Genomic DNA, 18,610 nt, shown 5'->3' on the forward strand with positions numbered 1-18,610 from the left:
GTGATTATATGTTAACATTATTTATTTAAAATAAATTTTTATTCATACAAAAAAAAAGTTCCAGCTTATTTTATACACCAATTTTTGCTGCTATTATATTTCTTCCATGAATAATTTTAAACTAATTTTAACTAATTCTAACCTTCCAGGATTTCCACGTAATTTTGTATGCAAATTATGTGGTCGGAGATATCAAAATTGCAAAAGTCTTTGGGCTCATGAGAAATATGTATGTGGAAAAGCTCCTTCTTTTAAGTGCCCAATGTGTGATTACTATGCTTGGCACAAACATCATATGAAGAACCATCTATTTAGACATAATATAATATTAAATGAAACTAATATTGATAGATTTTTGTATTAAATTGATATAGTGGCTGTGATTGTAGTATTTACTGCAATCTGTGATTATTTGATTCAAATAGACAATTTGAATAGTTGGATATATAATTATAGATGACACAGTATGTATGTTATTTTAAATTTAATAGCAAATAAATTTAATACATACTGAAATAAGATTATTAACTAATATCTATTTTTTTGGTCAACTTATATTAAATCTAACTGATTCTACTTTGATTTATTTATAGCATGTAGGTATTATATATGTAGAAATAGCAATTAGTAAAGACAGTTTTCAGTATTAATCTGAAAGTTTTATTATACTTTCGTGAATGATTTTCTAACTAATTCTAACTAATTCTAGGTCCTCTACATAATTTTGCATGCAAGTCCTGTGGTCGGAAATATAAAAATTTCAGTGGTCTTTATACTCACGAGAAGTTTATTTGTGGAAAGCCTCCTTCTTATAAGTGTCCAATATGTAATTACCATGCTTGGCGTAGACATCATATGAAGGGTCATCTAGCCAGACATAATATAACTATGACTCAATCTAACATTAATAGATTTTTGTTTGAAAAATAAAAAATATTGATGAAATAAAGAATTGATTACTAATGAAATAATTAACTGATTACCAATGAAAAAAATATTGTTTACCAATGAAATAAATAATTTATTATTGATGAAATAAATGTATTATTCGTTGTTATAAATGATGTATGTATTTCAAAAATAAGAGAACAGAATTAGATTCTGGTCTTAGTAATTTGCAACTTTTTTTATACATTAACTTTTATATTAGGTTGGCAATTAAGTAAGTGCGGTTTCCAGCTTACATGGTTTCAATTCAAGAAAAAAAAATATTTTCAAGAATAAAAACAAGTACAACAAATTACATAAATCAAGATATACATGAACACTACACTAGACAACACGAATATTTTCATATTGAACATAATATAAAAAAATGAGAGAAAAATAAAATGATTTTTGAAGACCATTGATGTATTCAAAAGAAAAATAATTGAATTTTTAGGTTTTCTGACGTAGTCCAAATGTAAAATACCTTCAGTTATTAGATATCAGGCTATTCAGCTGCCAATCTGTAAACAATTTGTTTTTTTTTCACACAAAGTTATGAGTTGTTTATGGTGTCAAAGTCTTAAAAACGTCAGTATCAAAATTGGTTTCCCAATTTGTTCTGGTGATTTTTCACTCAAAGATGAAAAACACTTTTGTCGCTCAGTTAAAGTCGATTACTAAGGAATTGACTACTTTTACTTTTAACATCAAACCGAATGATCAATTCTGATGTCTACATTGACCAACTATTGAAATTAAACAACACAGTTAAAGAAAATGGATCTGAATTGACAAATCGAGGTGCCAATTTATTCCATTATTGACATCACATATCGATGGCCAATTGGGCGAAAATTATTGGAGCTAGGTTTTAATGTTTTGCCAGTCTGAGTACTTTTTGTTTCTATCTTTACAAAACTCCTTGAAATGGTAAACAATGACCATGATGGTGTCAAATTAACCTGATTAAGTTTTTTGCTAACAAATGCCAGTTTTATGAAAATGGGATACTGACACTGCTTGAAAGATGATAAAAAGCCATTATTCCATCATTGTCATCAAATATCAATGGTCAATTGAGCAAAAATTATTGGAGCTTGGTTTTAATTTTTTACCACACCTATCATATAGCCTGAACTGTGCATCGTCTGACTACTTTTTATTCTTCTTTATATAACTCTTTGAATGGTAAACAGTGCAATGATTATGATGGTGTCAAATTATACCTGATTCAGTTTTCATCATAAATTTTATGAAAGTGGGATAATGATACTGCTTGAAAGATGACAAAATTGACAATTTGTTGCAAAATAAAGCTATTTAGTTCCATAAAAAATGTTTTTGATTTTCTAACAAATATCCGCACTTACTTAGCTGCCTACCTAATATTTGTTGTTACGTTGTCATGTATAATGAAACATACTATCAAATTATATGTCTTTATATTTTTCTATGTTTTTGGATCAAGGCTAAAATCTAGTTGACTTTTTTCCTACTACCATTCTTTTTTTTACATTTCAGACATGTACAATTATTATTTAACGTCTTCGGGGTCCTTAGAACACGAATCGCACATTTGCCCTAACTGTGGACGAGAGTACAAGCATCGCCGCAATTTGTGGCGTCACGTCAAATACGAATGCGGCAAACCGCCCAGATTTTTTTGCACACATTGTGATCATGCTACCAAAGACAAAGCTTCTCTGAAGAAACATATGGCGTGCAAACATTCTATAATTTCATAATAAGGAATGATATATTCAGATTTGTGATTTTGTTTCGAAATAAAGATTGGCAGTTGTGGTCATCTGTGGATTTTAATTTATAATAACACAATGTAAAAAAAATTAATGATATAGTGTATATTTAATTCTTAACGAGTTCTTCAACTCATAGTACAACCCAAAATTTATACAATTCAATGAATAATAGTGTTAAATGATAATTTTACTTTCAGTGGCAGAAGGAGTGTAGATTAGACTGACAATAGATTTGTCATGTTTCTTTCCAATACAAACTGAAAAGGTAACAATTTTTATCTGAGGTTATAGATCTCAAGTGAAAATCGCCTTTCGTGGACATAGCTGCATTTTAACCCTTTCCACTCGCTAAATGCAGAATTAATACGTATTGTTCCACCAGAGCGCCGGCATCCGAGTGGAAAGGGTTGACATATTACTTACAATATTTTAACTTATGTACTACATAAATATTACAAAGGCACTCCTAAATATATAACATCAAATATAAAACAAATTTTATTAATTTGAAATTATTTATCTTTACAGGTATGCCAGAATTTTACGGCCAAAAAAAGTACTACTGCTGCCCAAATTGCAATAAATGGTATGCCAACCGGTGCACCATGCAAAGGCACGTGCGGTACGAGTGTGGTAAAGTGGCCACATTCAAGTGTTCCATGTGCCCATATGCTTGCAAAAGAAAGGAAAATTTGAAAGCACATATTGTCAGACACTGCTGAAGATATTGCTACTAAGAAATACTTTTTTACATAAAAACATTAATGATATTATGTATATTGGATTAATAAAAAAATATTTATTCTTTAATTTATTTCTGTTCGGCGTTGAAACATATTGTAATATATAATATAATATTATTGAATAGTCTTGATTTTAATGTTGATATAATATATTTGATTTGAGTTTAAAAGTCGGGCGTTACATCAATAAAAATAGTATGAGAGTTTTTAGAAATTCATTTAAAATCCATACGTTTCGGCTAGCATCTTAGCCTTTATTCAGTGGCAATTAATATAACTATAAAAATTAGAACTAAATGAATAATATGTAAGATATTTTAAAGAATAACAATAATAATAATAAGAGAAACACTTACAATTTGGTATCCTTATATAACATATAAAAACATTATTATTCCATGGTATGAGTATGTTCACAGTGGTACAATATATATATTATTTAACTCACAAATGGCAAATCACGAAAGACTATTTATCATATCATGTTTATGACTAACGTTTAATAAGTTGTAAAAACTATGACTGTTTGCAGTCTAGAATAAAAATGCCACATTTTTCTCAAAGCTGTGTTCAAATTTAACAAGAAATTAAAAAAAAAACGATGGATTTTGTTATTTTTTATGAAATTTTAACACTCTATTTAGAAGCCACGTGTTTGTTTCGTTCATGGCCGTGTTGTCATATCGTTTGTTCATGACCCCGTCGTTATACAATTGCAAAAACAACTATCAGGGTTTTCTCTTTTAAATAAGTTCTCTTCAAAATGTAAAATTTTTGGATTAAAAAATTTTATGTTATGATTTAAATTATTTATATGTTCGGTTAACATAGTCTTGAATTGTTTGATGTTTTTTGAGTTATTATATGAAGGCGTTTACTCAGGTTTTGGCTAGTTTCTCCTATATAAAGAAGTTCGCAATTTGAGCAATTAATCTGATATACTAAGATTCTGAGACGGTCAGAGTTAAACTTAGATTTGATTTGGGTGAAAATGGAACTGAGGGTTGTATCGCAATTATACACCAATAAAAGGCCACATTGTTGAGACAGCTTACGGTAAACAAGTTTGAGAGCACCCTATTGAAAAAATATACTAAAGTGTGTTGGCAAGTCTCATTAAAAGTTGGCGTATTTAATTAGGATTGTAAAATAGTAATATACTTGCTAATTTCATTGTTGAAAAATTTAAAATAAAAATATAAAAACTTTAAAAATGACATGATTTTTGATAGTACATTTTACTCACAATCAGTTCAAATGTTTGTTTAAGCTTCAATGTGTTAGAGAGAAACATTTGATCTGAGTGTAAGCAAAATATATCAAAAAATATATGGGATAATCTTTCAATCTATAAACATTGACCAATCAATTATTTTTATTAAATAAAACTGAATTATGTGTATTTAAAAAAAACACATATCATGTTAGCACAATACATACATTTGAAATAAAGGATTGCTATGATTTTTGATTGACAGTTAGTAAGTAATTTATGAAAAGAAGAAATGCAAAATAATGAAATTACCAGTTATTCAAAAGTTAGTTTTTACAATATTAATTACTTATTTTATGTGCTCTGTATTATTTTTAAAAAATGTAGTAGCAAATTTTCATTTACTACATTTTTATTTATCTTTTTTAGGTTTCTACAACTTCGGCCAAAATCAAATTTGGCATTTTTGTCCAGGCTGCAATAAGCGATATTCTTACAGACAAAATATGCTTCGGCATATTAAGTACGAATGCGGAAAACTCGCATCGTTCCAATGCCCAAATTGTTCCTACGCTTGTAAAAGAAAAGAATATTTGAAAGTTCATATAGCACTAAAACATTAGTGAATAGTATATAGAAAAGTTAACATTTTCAATATATCATGCAAGATGTACAAAAATTATGGGGCAGTGTTTTTGGCAGAGTAACTCACCATGCATTTGATGTGCACAGAATTCTTCGTTTCATGAAATCAAGCAACTATTTTATTTTTTAAGGATTTTTTTTATGTCTACATATTGAATTTCTGATTTTATCAATATAATATTTTTGTGATTATATTAAGTTTTCCAAAATAAAATAAAAATTTATTTTCATGTGTTAGTTTAGATATAATTCACCACCTGAAAAATAGTTCTTGACAGAAATTATTATAACAATGAAATCATGCAAAAATAATTTGACAAAGCTAATGAAATTTTAATTCAAAGAAATTTAAGAAATGTTTTAAAAATATGCAATGATTTTCATATTATTATACCTGTTGTTTTATACTAAAATGTAATTTAGAATTACATTTTATTAGACTAAGACAAGTTGAATTGATAGGACATTCATAAAAATTATTACACGTGACAAGAGTAGAGTGGCTTTTGTGATAGAACATAAGTTGTTAACACAATGAGTCTTAAATTTGAATATATTACTATGATGTAAGATTTATTGCCAAATAAACATGAAATAATAAATATAAAATAAATGCTTTTGGATATTCATCATATTATAAAATTCCAGGAACATTGTATATATCTGTACAAAATTAACATAGCTCATGGTGTGTCTGGTAGCTTAAGTTTTATTTACTCAAAATAGTTCAAAGAATGATTTCATTTATTATTTTCAGACTACCACTACTGTCCAACGTGTTATAAACGATATAGCTTGAGGTATACTTTGATTCGACATATGCGATACGAATGTGGAAAAAAGGCAACTTTTGCATGTACAAACTGCTCCTTCGCCTGCAAAAGAAAGGAAAATCTAAAAAGGCACATTGCTATAAAACATAAGCAAACTTTTGAAATATGTATGTTTAATAATTTTAGATTGAATATTCACTAACATTGGAATCTTTCTTGCATGGCCTCTAAAATTAACAAATGCTATATGTTAATGGACTTTGAAGCAAATAGCTGAAACTATTCTCCCTCGATTTTATAAACAATTAAGAAAAAAAATAAGATGAAAAATTGATATATAATAATTGATGTTGAGTGATCAAATTTATTTTAATTATCTTACAATTATGATTTTTTTTTAAATATCAATCATTTTTTATTCGTTTTCAATTTATGCCAATTTTTTTCATTGACTCTTCTCATACACGCCTCAGCCCAATAAAAAAGTGAATTAAAATAAAAAAAGTGAATTAAAATTTGAACTATTTTCAATGCGACAGTATACATTTTTAATGGTAAAAAAAGAGATCTGAAAAATGCTCGGAAACGACCGACTTTTTTTTGAAAAAAAAAAAAAATAATAATAAACACACACACTCAACTCCCTAATATTAAACGATTACTAAGTTTTTTTCTCTAAAAGAACATGCTTATATATAATTTTACACTGAAAATAGGACCATATTGGGTGCTTAAAAAAAACATTTATTTTTAAGTATAAACATGACCCATTTTTGACTATGGTGGCGTTGGGGTCCAATAGACCCCAGGTGTAAGAGAAGAGTTAAAAACAGCTTCCTCAAATTGGCATTGCTTGTATCGATACGTTTGCAACAAAGACTACTAACTAAATATAAATATTTGACTTTTAATGTATTTTCTTATAATTTATGTATACTCCAGATGATAAACTGTGGACTCCTACGAGCAGGAACTTTCAAGGATTTATTCATGATCAAAGAAAATCTCAAGAATTCTGAGCAATATGTTCCACAAATATTTTAATATACAAACTATATATAAAGATTCTCGTAAATATGTAATTTTTATTTAATGTATGGTATGAATGATATATATATATATATATATATATATATATATGCGTGAATGTGTGTGTGTGTTTATGTATATATACGTCTGACATGATAGAATGATCTGACATGAGTATAAGTATAAAATACTCTTGCTGCTAAAAACTTTGTTTGTAAATGTTGAAAATGTTTATAACATATATTTAAATATAATTTTCTTCAGATAATTATGATAAGAATATAGCAATTATTTATATATAATCCATGTTAAATTCTAATATATTCTAATATATATTTTATACACTTTGTAATTAAATAACCAAAATATATTATATATCATTAAATTGTTTTATATTTATTGTGATACATATACAGTACTAAAAAATTGTGGATTATAAAACTTAACTAATACATACGACTGTTTTTCAGGTTTGCAATCTATTAAGATGCTCAAGATGTGGATGGGAGACAATAATACTTGTTTGAAATGTCACAAGATTTACAAACAGAAGCAACACCTGATAAGTCATTTGAGATACGAATGCGGCGATGTACCTCGAAAATTTTCTTGTCCTCATTGTCCAAATAGTTTCAAACGAAAATATGCACTAAAACTTCATTATTTTTCGAGACATTTTCATCAAGAATTACAAGGAGGAGAAGCACCCGATGAATCACTTGAGATGTGAATGCGAAGTACCTCCAAAGTTTTCTTGGCATTATTATCCAAATAGTTTCAAACAAAAATATGCACTAAAACTTCATTATTTTTCGAGACATTTCCATCAAGACTTGCAAACAGAAGAAGCACCTGATGAATCACTTGAGATATGGATGCGAAGTACCTCTAAAGTATTCTTGTTCTCATGGTCCAAATAGTTTCAAACGAAAATATTCGCTAAAACTTCATTATTATTCGAGACATTTCGAATAATGAGAAAAGAAGCATTTTGCAGAATTGAACAAAGGCAATTAATTACTCATTATCGATTCATATTTTGTTCCAAAATTTTTATAATGGGGAAATCTATGACTATTGAAAAATGTTTGCTTCAAAACTTCACTAGAATCATTATTTTTGAGAAGTTTTAGAAAGTGAAATTAAGGCAGTACATGTTTAGATATAGCTATACATGATTGGTTCAGAAATGTTACTTAATTTTTAATAGGTTTAATATGTTGTTCTGATGCAATAAAATTATTTCATTATGAAGAAAACTGATGCATTGAGGAACAATATTATTATCTCTCCATTATGATCACTTAGTAATAAATATAGGATAAGCAACCGCATTTAATTAATTGTTTGGAATGAAACATTACAAAAGCAAGTTGTTCTATACACAAAAACACACACACAAAACAAGTATTTTTTTCTTTGTTTTACTACTCTCTGAGCGATAAACACGTAAATATCAGGAGGGAGTTATGTGCTCTTTTAATTTTCTCTTTTTATTAATTATTATTAGTTATGTTGTACTCTTGCACAAGATTAGTGTTTAATAATTATTTATATATTTTTTTGTGTTTTTCACATAGCGATTGGGGTTATTTCAAGAAAAATATCAGAATAAACGATAAAACTTGATTGAAAATTTTGCTGGCTCTGAAATTTTTTGAGAGCTATGGTTTCTTTACCAAAATGTCTTAGAACAACCTTAAGAACCAGAATTGCAATGTGCCTCAATGGCAAAAAAGTTTTATCCAAACTAATGTATATAGACACAAAAAGTTTCGTTTATAAGTATTAAATTTTGTATTGTAGGAGCATTAATTTCTTTAGAATATATTATTAGGAACAAAACATTTTTCATTAATTGTTTTATTACAGATAAATAATGTTATCTTTATTTTATTTTTACATCAACATCTAACATTTGTGGAAAACCGCGGTTTTTTCAATGCCCATCATGCCCATATGCAGCCAGCAGAAAAATCACATTACAGTCGCATATCATAAATATGCATTCAAAAACAAATCCAACTCTTTTCCCAAAGGAAAACTCTAATACTTTTCCACCAAATGCGGTATTTGATGCTTGTGATATACGACGTGTCGGTGGAAATTATCATCAATATTAATTGAAATGTGTTTAAAAATATTTGGCGAAGGAGATCAACGGTAGTCATATATTTTTGCAATTTTTTTAAGTGTAAAAATATACATTATTGAAGTACATTGGCTTGATATCACTTCTACACATTTTGATAAGGGGGCGTCCATTAATCACGTGTGTTTTTTAGGGGGAGGGGGGTTTGACAAAACATCACGAAATATCACGTGGGGGAGGGGGGGTATGGTAAAATATCACTTGTATTTATTTTTTAACTGATTTTTTTTAAAAAAATCAAACATTTTCAAAAAAAGAATCGAAATTTTTAGTTTTTTCACGTAACTAAGAATACACGTGATGTCTAGTGGGGAAGGGGGGTGGGGTAATTTTGAATATCACCAAGGGGGAGGGAGGGTCCAAAAATCCATAAGGCGTCCTAATCATGTGAGGTTTTAGGAGGGAGAGGGGGGGTTTGACAAAAAATCACAAATTATCACATGAGGAAGGGAGATAGAGGGTATAGTAAGATATCACGTGCATTTATTTTTTGCCTGATATTTTTAAAAAAATCCAAACATTCTCAAAATAAATTTAAAAAAATACAATTTTTTCTTGTATCTAAAAATGCACGTGATGTTTGGTGGGGAAGGGGGGTAATTATGAATATCACCAAGTATCACTAAGGGGCAGATCCAGAAATCTTTAAAAATCGATCACGTGATTAATAGACGCCTCATAATTAATTATTTCACTCAAGCATTTTTTACATTTTTTTTTAACTTTCATGTACATTACTGTTCACTGTTTCTTAATGATAAAGTGTTATTAAGTTGTCTCATCATATGTTACGATTAATATCGGCATATCAGTCAAAACATACACATTCTGTTCTAGTAAATTTTATAGCTTTTTTAAGACTATTATAACTATTTATTGTGTCTGACAATGTTTTCTTGTATAATTATTTATTGATTAATTTATTACACTAATTATTAATTATATAATTAAATAAACACAGCAGGCAACCTCTTAAACAATAAATGAAAAATTGAATTCTCCCTGTCGTGTGAATCGAACACGCTACCAAGTGAGCTATGCTCGCCCTAGTTATTTTTAGATTACATATAATATTTTTTAGCATACCTACTATTAGAATTATCATCACAGTCTTATACTTTTTGATATCACATTTTCAAGTAAATCTAAAAAAAAAACAGTACATTTATGCAATGGTACATTAGACATCCTAAGACATTTGTTAAATCTTATAGTGGTTGAAACACAGATATTTTATTATATTTTATATGATTTGTTTCAGTCGGTTTTAAATATTTTGATTTATACTTTTTATGTTATTTTTACACTCTTTTGGATCACAGTATAAGGACAAGATATCTTGTCATAGTCTTCGTTATGAAAAAATTAAGTCAGATTCCCAACAATATTAATTTAGTTATATTAAATTATTACTTTCAGGTCGTTTATTTATGTAATTATTATTCCAATGAATTTCATCGCTTGACAATATTGTTTACAATATAAGATATATATTGTATGATATTGGTTGGCTGTGATATTGATACTTAAATAATTATAAGATATTAATATAGCAATAATTTTGCAATCGACTGACTATTACAATAATTATATATATATATATATATATATATATATAGATATATATATATAATATATATGTATATATATATATATATAATAAAATATATAATTTAATCATATTTTCATCAACCAAAAATGGAGGTAATATATCGTGTACATCAGAGAAATAAATAGTTCAGAAGAGCATTTTACATTAATTATTTTTAATAATCCTATCTATACTACATGTGATTGGTTAATTTTTTGGTATAGTTTTTTATTTACTAAAAATCAATATATTTTTTGGTAATATGACCAAACTACTATGATGCTATGTGAGAGTTAGTACTAAGGATTTTTTTTGCACGTCTCCCATACGATATGATCATAAAATCATATAAATATTTACATCATCTAAAGAAAACTTAAGATATTATACCCTTGTCTAATTTAAAATAAAACTGAAAAAATGCTCAAAAAATTTTATTTTACCTAATAATTAGATTAAGCAATTACACATTTTTAGTGAAAAATGTATTGACTGTTTGGAACCATGATTATTTTTATAAAATAAAAATATTGAAATCAAGTGTGTTATATAATTTATACTAACCGTTATTTTACAAATACATTACGTTTGAATCAAAGTGCAAATTTCATAAATCGTTTAGCACAGTATAAAGGCAGTGACTTGTTTTCTGAATACTGTCTAGAATGAAGCTTGTAGGTATATTTATTATTTCACATCTAACCACTACTCAATTTATTATAATTGACAGTTTTCTTATTTCCAGGTTTTTCAAATTTGCACATCGAAACTTCTACAAATGGTTTCGGATGCATAAAATGTGGAAGAGTTTACAAGAATCGATATCATTTGACCCGTCATGTGAAATATGAATGTGGGATGACTCCAAAGTTCCAATGTGCAGTCTGTCCAGTTAGAAGTCATCGACAAAGCAACATCAAACGGCATTTTGCGAAAAAACATGCTGATTTTTTTAAAAATTAAATATTTTAAAAAATAATTTAATTAACTAAAAATAGTTTAATTCGATATTTATGAAAAAAAAAGTTGAAATATTTCCAAATATATATTTTGTCATTTTGAGGGGTTATATTTACCTTTCGAAAGATAGAAGTGATGTTTATTATATTATATTACCATGCATTATGAATGTTAAATATCTGTTATGTGCAGAAGCAAAAACACTTTTTAGTTTCTATTGGAAGAGTGAATTTTGTCTATATTAAAAATTAGGAATACATGTTATTTTGTAAATTTATAAACACATTATTTTTAATACATCTGTATGAACTAATTAATTAAATATTAATTGCAAATGATTAAAATAAAAGTTCTTATCCGGACATCCAATCACTGGACTGGCTTTCGAATTAGAAAAATTAAAGTTATTATAAAGTGACTGAAAAATACGTAAAAAAATCATTAGGTAATATAAAAAAATAAAAATGATAGGAATGAAACTAATCAGTCAATATGATTTGCCTTTTAGTTATTATAGACCGAATAAATTATTAATTTGAATAAAAAACTAGTGGTGTATGGCATCGTGCCTTAAGGCAAATTGCTGGAACTTCCCGTACCGTAATGAAGTGTTCGAGGAATATTAAATGTTTTCAAATAGATTATTATAAATATTGAAAAAAAAATTTTAAGCACAATTTTTTTGTTAAAACAAACAGAAAGTTCTTTGAATCCTTCAAATCGGACGCTTAATTTTCTCAAAAACTGCCATTTTTTGCACTTTTAGCTATGTATCTTTGAAATGACTGGACCTGCCTTTGCCAAAAATTAATCACCTCTTTTCCCAATCATTATAAATAGAATGTTGTTCTCTCAAAAACTCGGTTTGTATTTTCTGCACTCTTTGCTTTGTATCTCCGTAACGGCTGGACCTGCCGTTGCCAAAAACTAATCAGCACAATAGGAATAGAATGTTTTTTTAACTATTCAAATTGGTTGAGCCGTGCGCGGTATGCTAAAATGTTCAGAAATCTTCAAAACGTGAAGATATGCAAATATTTTCATTTTCGAACTAGCTTTATATACCTACCTTATTTTAACTGCAATATTTATAATAAGTATACACTTAATTCCATTCAAGGATCAAGAAGATAATGCCTTTTTTAATAAAATGCTTATTTCAACTTTTTGTATAATTGCAAGTTTTAGTCCCAAATGCATTATCTATAATATTAATGCAAAATAAAATAAAAAATACTTATTTTTTTTTTGTTAAGAAAATTTTATTTATCAATTACTTTGTTAAGAATATATAATATATAATATATTTATGTATCCTGTGAATTATATTTTAAAAACATTAAACACTCAACTATTGTTTTACTCAAATATTTAAAAATAATCTGTTTATTATTGTATCTAGCATGAATTTTTAGAATTTTTTATATTTACTTGTGTATTATGTATCGCATGAGTTTTTGCAGTTGTTTATTAGCCAGGCATTCCTGAAATGTGTATTGTAGGTATCAAAATTATATTTGCAGTTATAATTTTATATTAAATCTTTTTTTTAATTGACAATTTTTTTATTTTACAGGTTTTTACTGGAACTCTCGTAACAAACACAATGATCCTTCAATGGGGTTTCCATGTATGAAATGCGGGAAAATATACAAAAATCGGCGGCATTTGACGCGACATTTGAATTTTGAATGTGGTATACCGCCTATGTTCCAATGTCCAGCTTGTCCAGCTAGGACGAAAAGACAGAGCAATCTTAAACAACACATTTTGAGAAGACATCCTGAACTAAATGCTTCATTGTATTAATAAAATCATCATAAAATCAATATATTATAATATCTAAAATTTTTAATGCGAATTTATTTTTGGGATTATGACTATGACATGCACCATGGCCGTGTACAATACTGAACTAACAATTAATGGACATTTTATATTGTCTCACCATATTTTTTATCTCATATTAAGGAAACTATGCACGTAAAATGTTGGTACAAATCTTATTTTTTAAATCAAATTGTTTAATCAGTTATAAAAAACCATTTTTAACCAGCGATCAGAACTACATGTTGTGTTTGTTATCGTACATCCTAACCTAATATTATTATTCTGCAACCCAGCGGCCAACTACTCTTCTTTTTTAAACTATACTAGATATGTACTCTAATTGTGTTAGCGTATATATGTTGCAGCAATGCCTATGAAAAGCGATTTTACTTGATATTTTATTTGAGAACTATAACTTTAAGTGGTAATTTGATATCATACTGCTTGATATCAGGCTGGCCAAGCCCAAGATCGAATTCGGGCTAGTTTGTGCTAGCCAACGTTCTTAACCATCACGACGGACTCAGATCTAAATTTAAAGCTGTATGTTAAATTAAAGTGAAACATTTTATATTAACCCTTTCCACTCGCGAATTCCGAAATTTATATAAATTTTGGTGCCGGATCGGCGGCATCCCAGTACGTACAAGGGTTAAATAAATATTTTTTAATTTGTTTTGTAATTCACATATATATTATTCAACAAAATTTTAATGGTTTATTTTATTATCAATTTAAAACATTTTTTAATTGTTTTATTAGCAAAAATTATAATTGTCACACAATATACATGTGTTAAATAAATTTAATGATAGTTAAACCAAATTTGTTATCCGCTATCGATTAAATATAATATTTAATAATTCTTAAATAATATAATGCTTTAAGGCATCAACCTTATATGCAATTTTATTCATAATTTGGATGAGTAGTAATGTAATACGACATGAGTAATTGGTAGGCCCATGAAAAGCGATTTTTACTTAATATTATATTTACTAGAGATCTATAACTTTAAGCGGTAATTTGATATCATCCTGCTTGATATCAGGCTGGCCACGCCTGACATCGAATTCGGGCTAGTTTGTGCTAGGTAACGTTCTTATATTAACCTTCACGTCGGGCTCAAAATTACAGCTGTTTGTAATATCAAACTGAAACAATTTGTATTAATATAAATATTTATAAAACTCATATAATATTATTCGTTTTAAACATATTAATAAACAAAATTTTAACTGTTCATTTTATTATCAATTTAAAATATTTTTTTATATGTTCGATAATTATAACTGGCAAGTATTAAATAAATACGTGTTAAACAAATTTGATATCCGTTATGGATTAAATATAATATTTAATAATTCGGAAGTAAGTACCTTTCAGAAAACCTCACATGACATTCACCTTATATGCAAATTCTTTTCAATTTGAATCATTATATGAAGTTTTTTTTTTCTATTTTTTTATATTCATTTAGTAAATATTTTGGCGATTATAGATTAAAAAATGACATTAATTCACACAGTTGCATTTTTTCTTTATGTGAAGTAATGTAATACGGCATGAGTAATTACAAGCTAATTAATTACAACCAAATACTTTTCTTTTAAATCTTCTTATATGTCTTCAAGTCTTATTATATGAAGTTAATAAAATAATTTTTGTAATAATATAAATAAATATTCCTCCCATATTTTATACAATTATCTTGTGATATTTTTCAAACATCTTATAAAATTAACCAGGATGTTTCGATCTGGTGTATGTTTCTTACATCGCTGCCAAATCGGCCGATCCCTCGCCGACAAAATCTACCTGGTCGCTCTTTGTGTTTCGAGCGCCTAAAACAAGTTTTGTGTCCTGGTCTTGTCAGGGTTTCTTCAACTGTAAATGGATAAATGAAATATTTATGTACATAAAGAATTATTAATATTTAAATTTAGGGAATATAGTAGTCAATGTACAATATTATTTGTTTTAGTTGAAATTGGATATAAATATTTTAATTAAATTTTGTATGTGAATAAAAATTATATTGTGACTAGCTTTGTCGTAAAATATTGAGTTTATTTTTTTTTAAAAGAATATACGTACTAAAATATTTAATGTTATATTAATATTAATTAAAAAATAAATCATATTCAAAAAATCATATATTAGCACGTGTAATTAAAAAAAACGTTTTGTATTTGGAATTACATTTCTAAATAGGTTCATATATAGATTTTATTTCATTAATCAATACACAAAATTGATTTTACATGCATTTTAATTTACCATGATCATTTTTCTTCTTCTGTTGCGAAAAGTTTGAGAACCAGTGGAAGTGTCAAATTTGGCACTGCGGTGCCTTCAGTAACCAGCTGTTGAATGTGACCGAAAATTGGGGAGAATCTTTGTCCTTGCAATCCTATAGCTTCACTATACGTCATGATTTGACGTAAGCTAGTCGTGATTTAGTTTTCTGAATTACAATTTTGTTAATAAAAACTGTGACAAATTCATTTATGTGTATTTTATAAGTGGATAATTGATATAAAGGATTACTAATATTCTGTTAATTGAATGTTGTTTATCGATTAATGAGGTGTATGAGTCACAAAACAGTGTTTTGTTCTTGTATGAGCAGTGTGTATGTGAGAATAAAATGATAGTAGTAATGTGATCAAAAATCTCGTAATGGTGTTGAAGTTGGATTTGCTAATATGTATATTAATAAATCATTGGTGCAAAATTAAAGATTAAGTTTAATATAATAGTGTGTAATTAGTCTGTAAAATACATATTGGTGTCTGTCATGTATAAGTCGAGTTATATTTAGTTTAGTGTATCTACTGTCATAAACATGTGCGTCAGTATTTGATAAATCGATGTACATATGTCCAATTTGTGCGAGTGTTGTAGATTTAAGCAAATTGTATAAACAAATCACAATACAAAATATATTTTATAACGAGTTTCTATTTTTCTGCGCATGTATATTTCCCTCATTGTTTAGTCCTACTTTGGTTTTTGGTTAAGTTCACAAAGTATTCTAAATTATCTAACTTCTAATTTTTGTATTGCAGATTTTGATCCACTCGAGGATATTGGGCCACCATTGACTTATATGTGTCCAAAATGCGGCGAAGAATTTGATGATCGGGTCAGTTTATGGCAACATGTAGCTAAATCTTGCGGCAAAATGCCGGTTTTAAAATATGGAAGAAATGGATTTACTAGAAGGATCTCCGTGGATGCAGGTAATTAAAATTTAATAAATTTTGTTTAAAATCAGAAATTTACCTACGTCATGTTGTATCGCATTTGACATTTACTTTTATTTGTTCTACATTTTATAAAACCTAACTTTACGTATGTATTATCAGAAAGTTGAACTTGTATCACAATTGTTATTTGAGGCTTGTGCCGTTTGTAGGTTAAGTTTTATGTGTATAACACCTTACAGCCTTTTGACAGTTTGTTACTAGCAATTCATACGAAGATAGACCCGTAACATTTCTATTTGATCTCGGAAATGATTCCTAAAAGGGATCTTACAAATTCTTAATAATATGAGACATCACAAAACACTTCGAAGTTAGTGACTGCTATTATAGTTTATATAAAAATTTATTTTTCTTTTGCATCTCCTACTTCATAAAAGTATACTTAACCCTTCTATGACGCGGCAGATACTTTGTAAACGGTTTTCATATTACGCCTTCATATAACGCTGTACTCTTATTGCACGGTTTTTGATAAGTTTATTATTTATTTTGCGCAATCTATGAGTAAGACTTTTATAACTAGCTATTGTAAAAGAATTTTTTGTACATGTATGGAACGACAATCCGAACAATTATATTCTATAAGCCATTGGGATATTAGAAAAAGATTTCAATACATGCTTTATTAAAAACTCTTATCTTTGACAATAATGCTTATATAAATATGCCATGTTACATAATAGATGTGTACATCCGTTTTAGAAGTATCAGGGATCGCTACAGAACTTGCAAAAACTTGAAAAATCTGCTTGGTAAATTTTGTATTAAAAAAGTTAATTTTTTTTTTTCATTATATCCCATTATAAACCCGTCAATTCAATAAAAGTGATTTATATGTTTTTTTTTATCATAAACTTATATAAACTCCTTCAATTCATTAAAAATAATTTATAAATAATGCCGTCTTTTGTATTTATTGCCCTCCTTATAACGCGGCACAAATGACGCGGTTTACTAACTTCGAATTTCTTATAGCGCGGTTTCCATACAATGCGTTACGAATTAGGTTAATTTGCTCTTTAAATCTAAGTATTTTGCTGCGCGGTTTTTATATTACGCGGTAAACACACAACCCGCGTTATTTAAAATTTAATTATATAACATTTCTGAATATTCATTATTTTGATTTTCATTCAATCATTTGCAATGAAAAAGGTTAAAATATCGTACAGGCGAATAAGTAAACTATGAATGTATTCTGTATTCTGATTTTTACTTTTTATGAAAATTTGAAATGGAATTGCTCTTGCATCTTATACTTACATAAAATATCCAATTCAGTAAAAAAATAATTTTTAATTTATCTCGTTTTAAGTATTTATTGGTTTCCATATAGTGCGGTGTTAATGATGTGATTTGTACTAATTTCTAGTTTTAATATAACGCGGTTCCCATACGCGTTATGAATTAGACTGTTTAGTACTACTAAATCCAAGCATGTATCTTACAGCGCGGTTTTTATATTACGCGTTGCTTAAAAAACACTCGTCATTCAAATTTCAAAATCAATTATTCTGAATTTATATTTATATGGCTTATTAGTATTATACCTATCAAGGTAATGACTAATGACTAACTGATTCTTTGGGTATTATCGTTTTATCTTTTCCCTCAGTCAGAAATTAGGTTGCGGTAATACTTGACGTGGATGCTATAGCATTCATCGTATGTAAAGATTGTAAAATGATAATGTGACTATCCTTATAAAAACA

The 18,610-nt window shown here is 27.7% G+C and overlaps 1 protein-coding gene across 4 annotated transcripts in view; it reads left to right on the plus strand.

The window, feature by feature from the left end:
- The window catches only part of LOC113387746 (longitudinals lacking protein, isoforms A/B/D/L-like), a 207,223-nt gene that overhangs the window by 86,616 nt on the left and 101,997 nt on the right, over positions 1-18,610 (plus strand). Inside the window, exon 6 of one of the 4 annotated variants that reach the window (XM_026625122.1) lies at positions 16,698-16,871. The exons of the other annotated variants lie outside the window; for them this stretch is intronic. Within the exon in view, the coding sequence (XP_026480907.1) occupies positions 16,698-16,871 (174 nt within the window). The remainder of the gene's footprint in view (positions 1-16,697; positions 16,872-18,610) is intronic. 4 annotated transcript variants of the gene reach the window in all.

This window comes from Ctenocephalides felis, unplaced genomic scaffold, assembly GCF_003426905.1.
Source record: "Ctenocephalides felis isolate EL2017-DRISC unplaced genomic scaffold, ASM342690v1 CF-g0.4_SCAFFOLD_03572, whole genome shotgun sequence".
In the NCBI taxonomy this organism is placed as follows: Eukaryota; Metazoa; Arthropoda; class Insecta; order Siphonaptera; family Pulicidae; genus Ctenocephalides; species Ctenocephalides felis.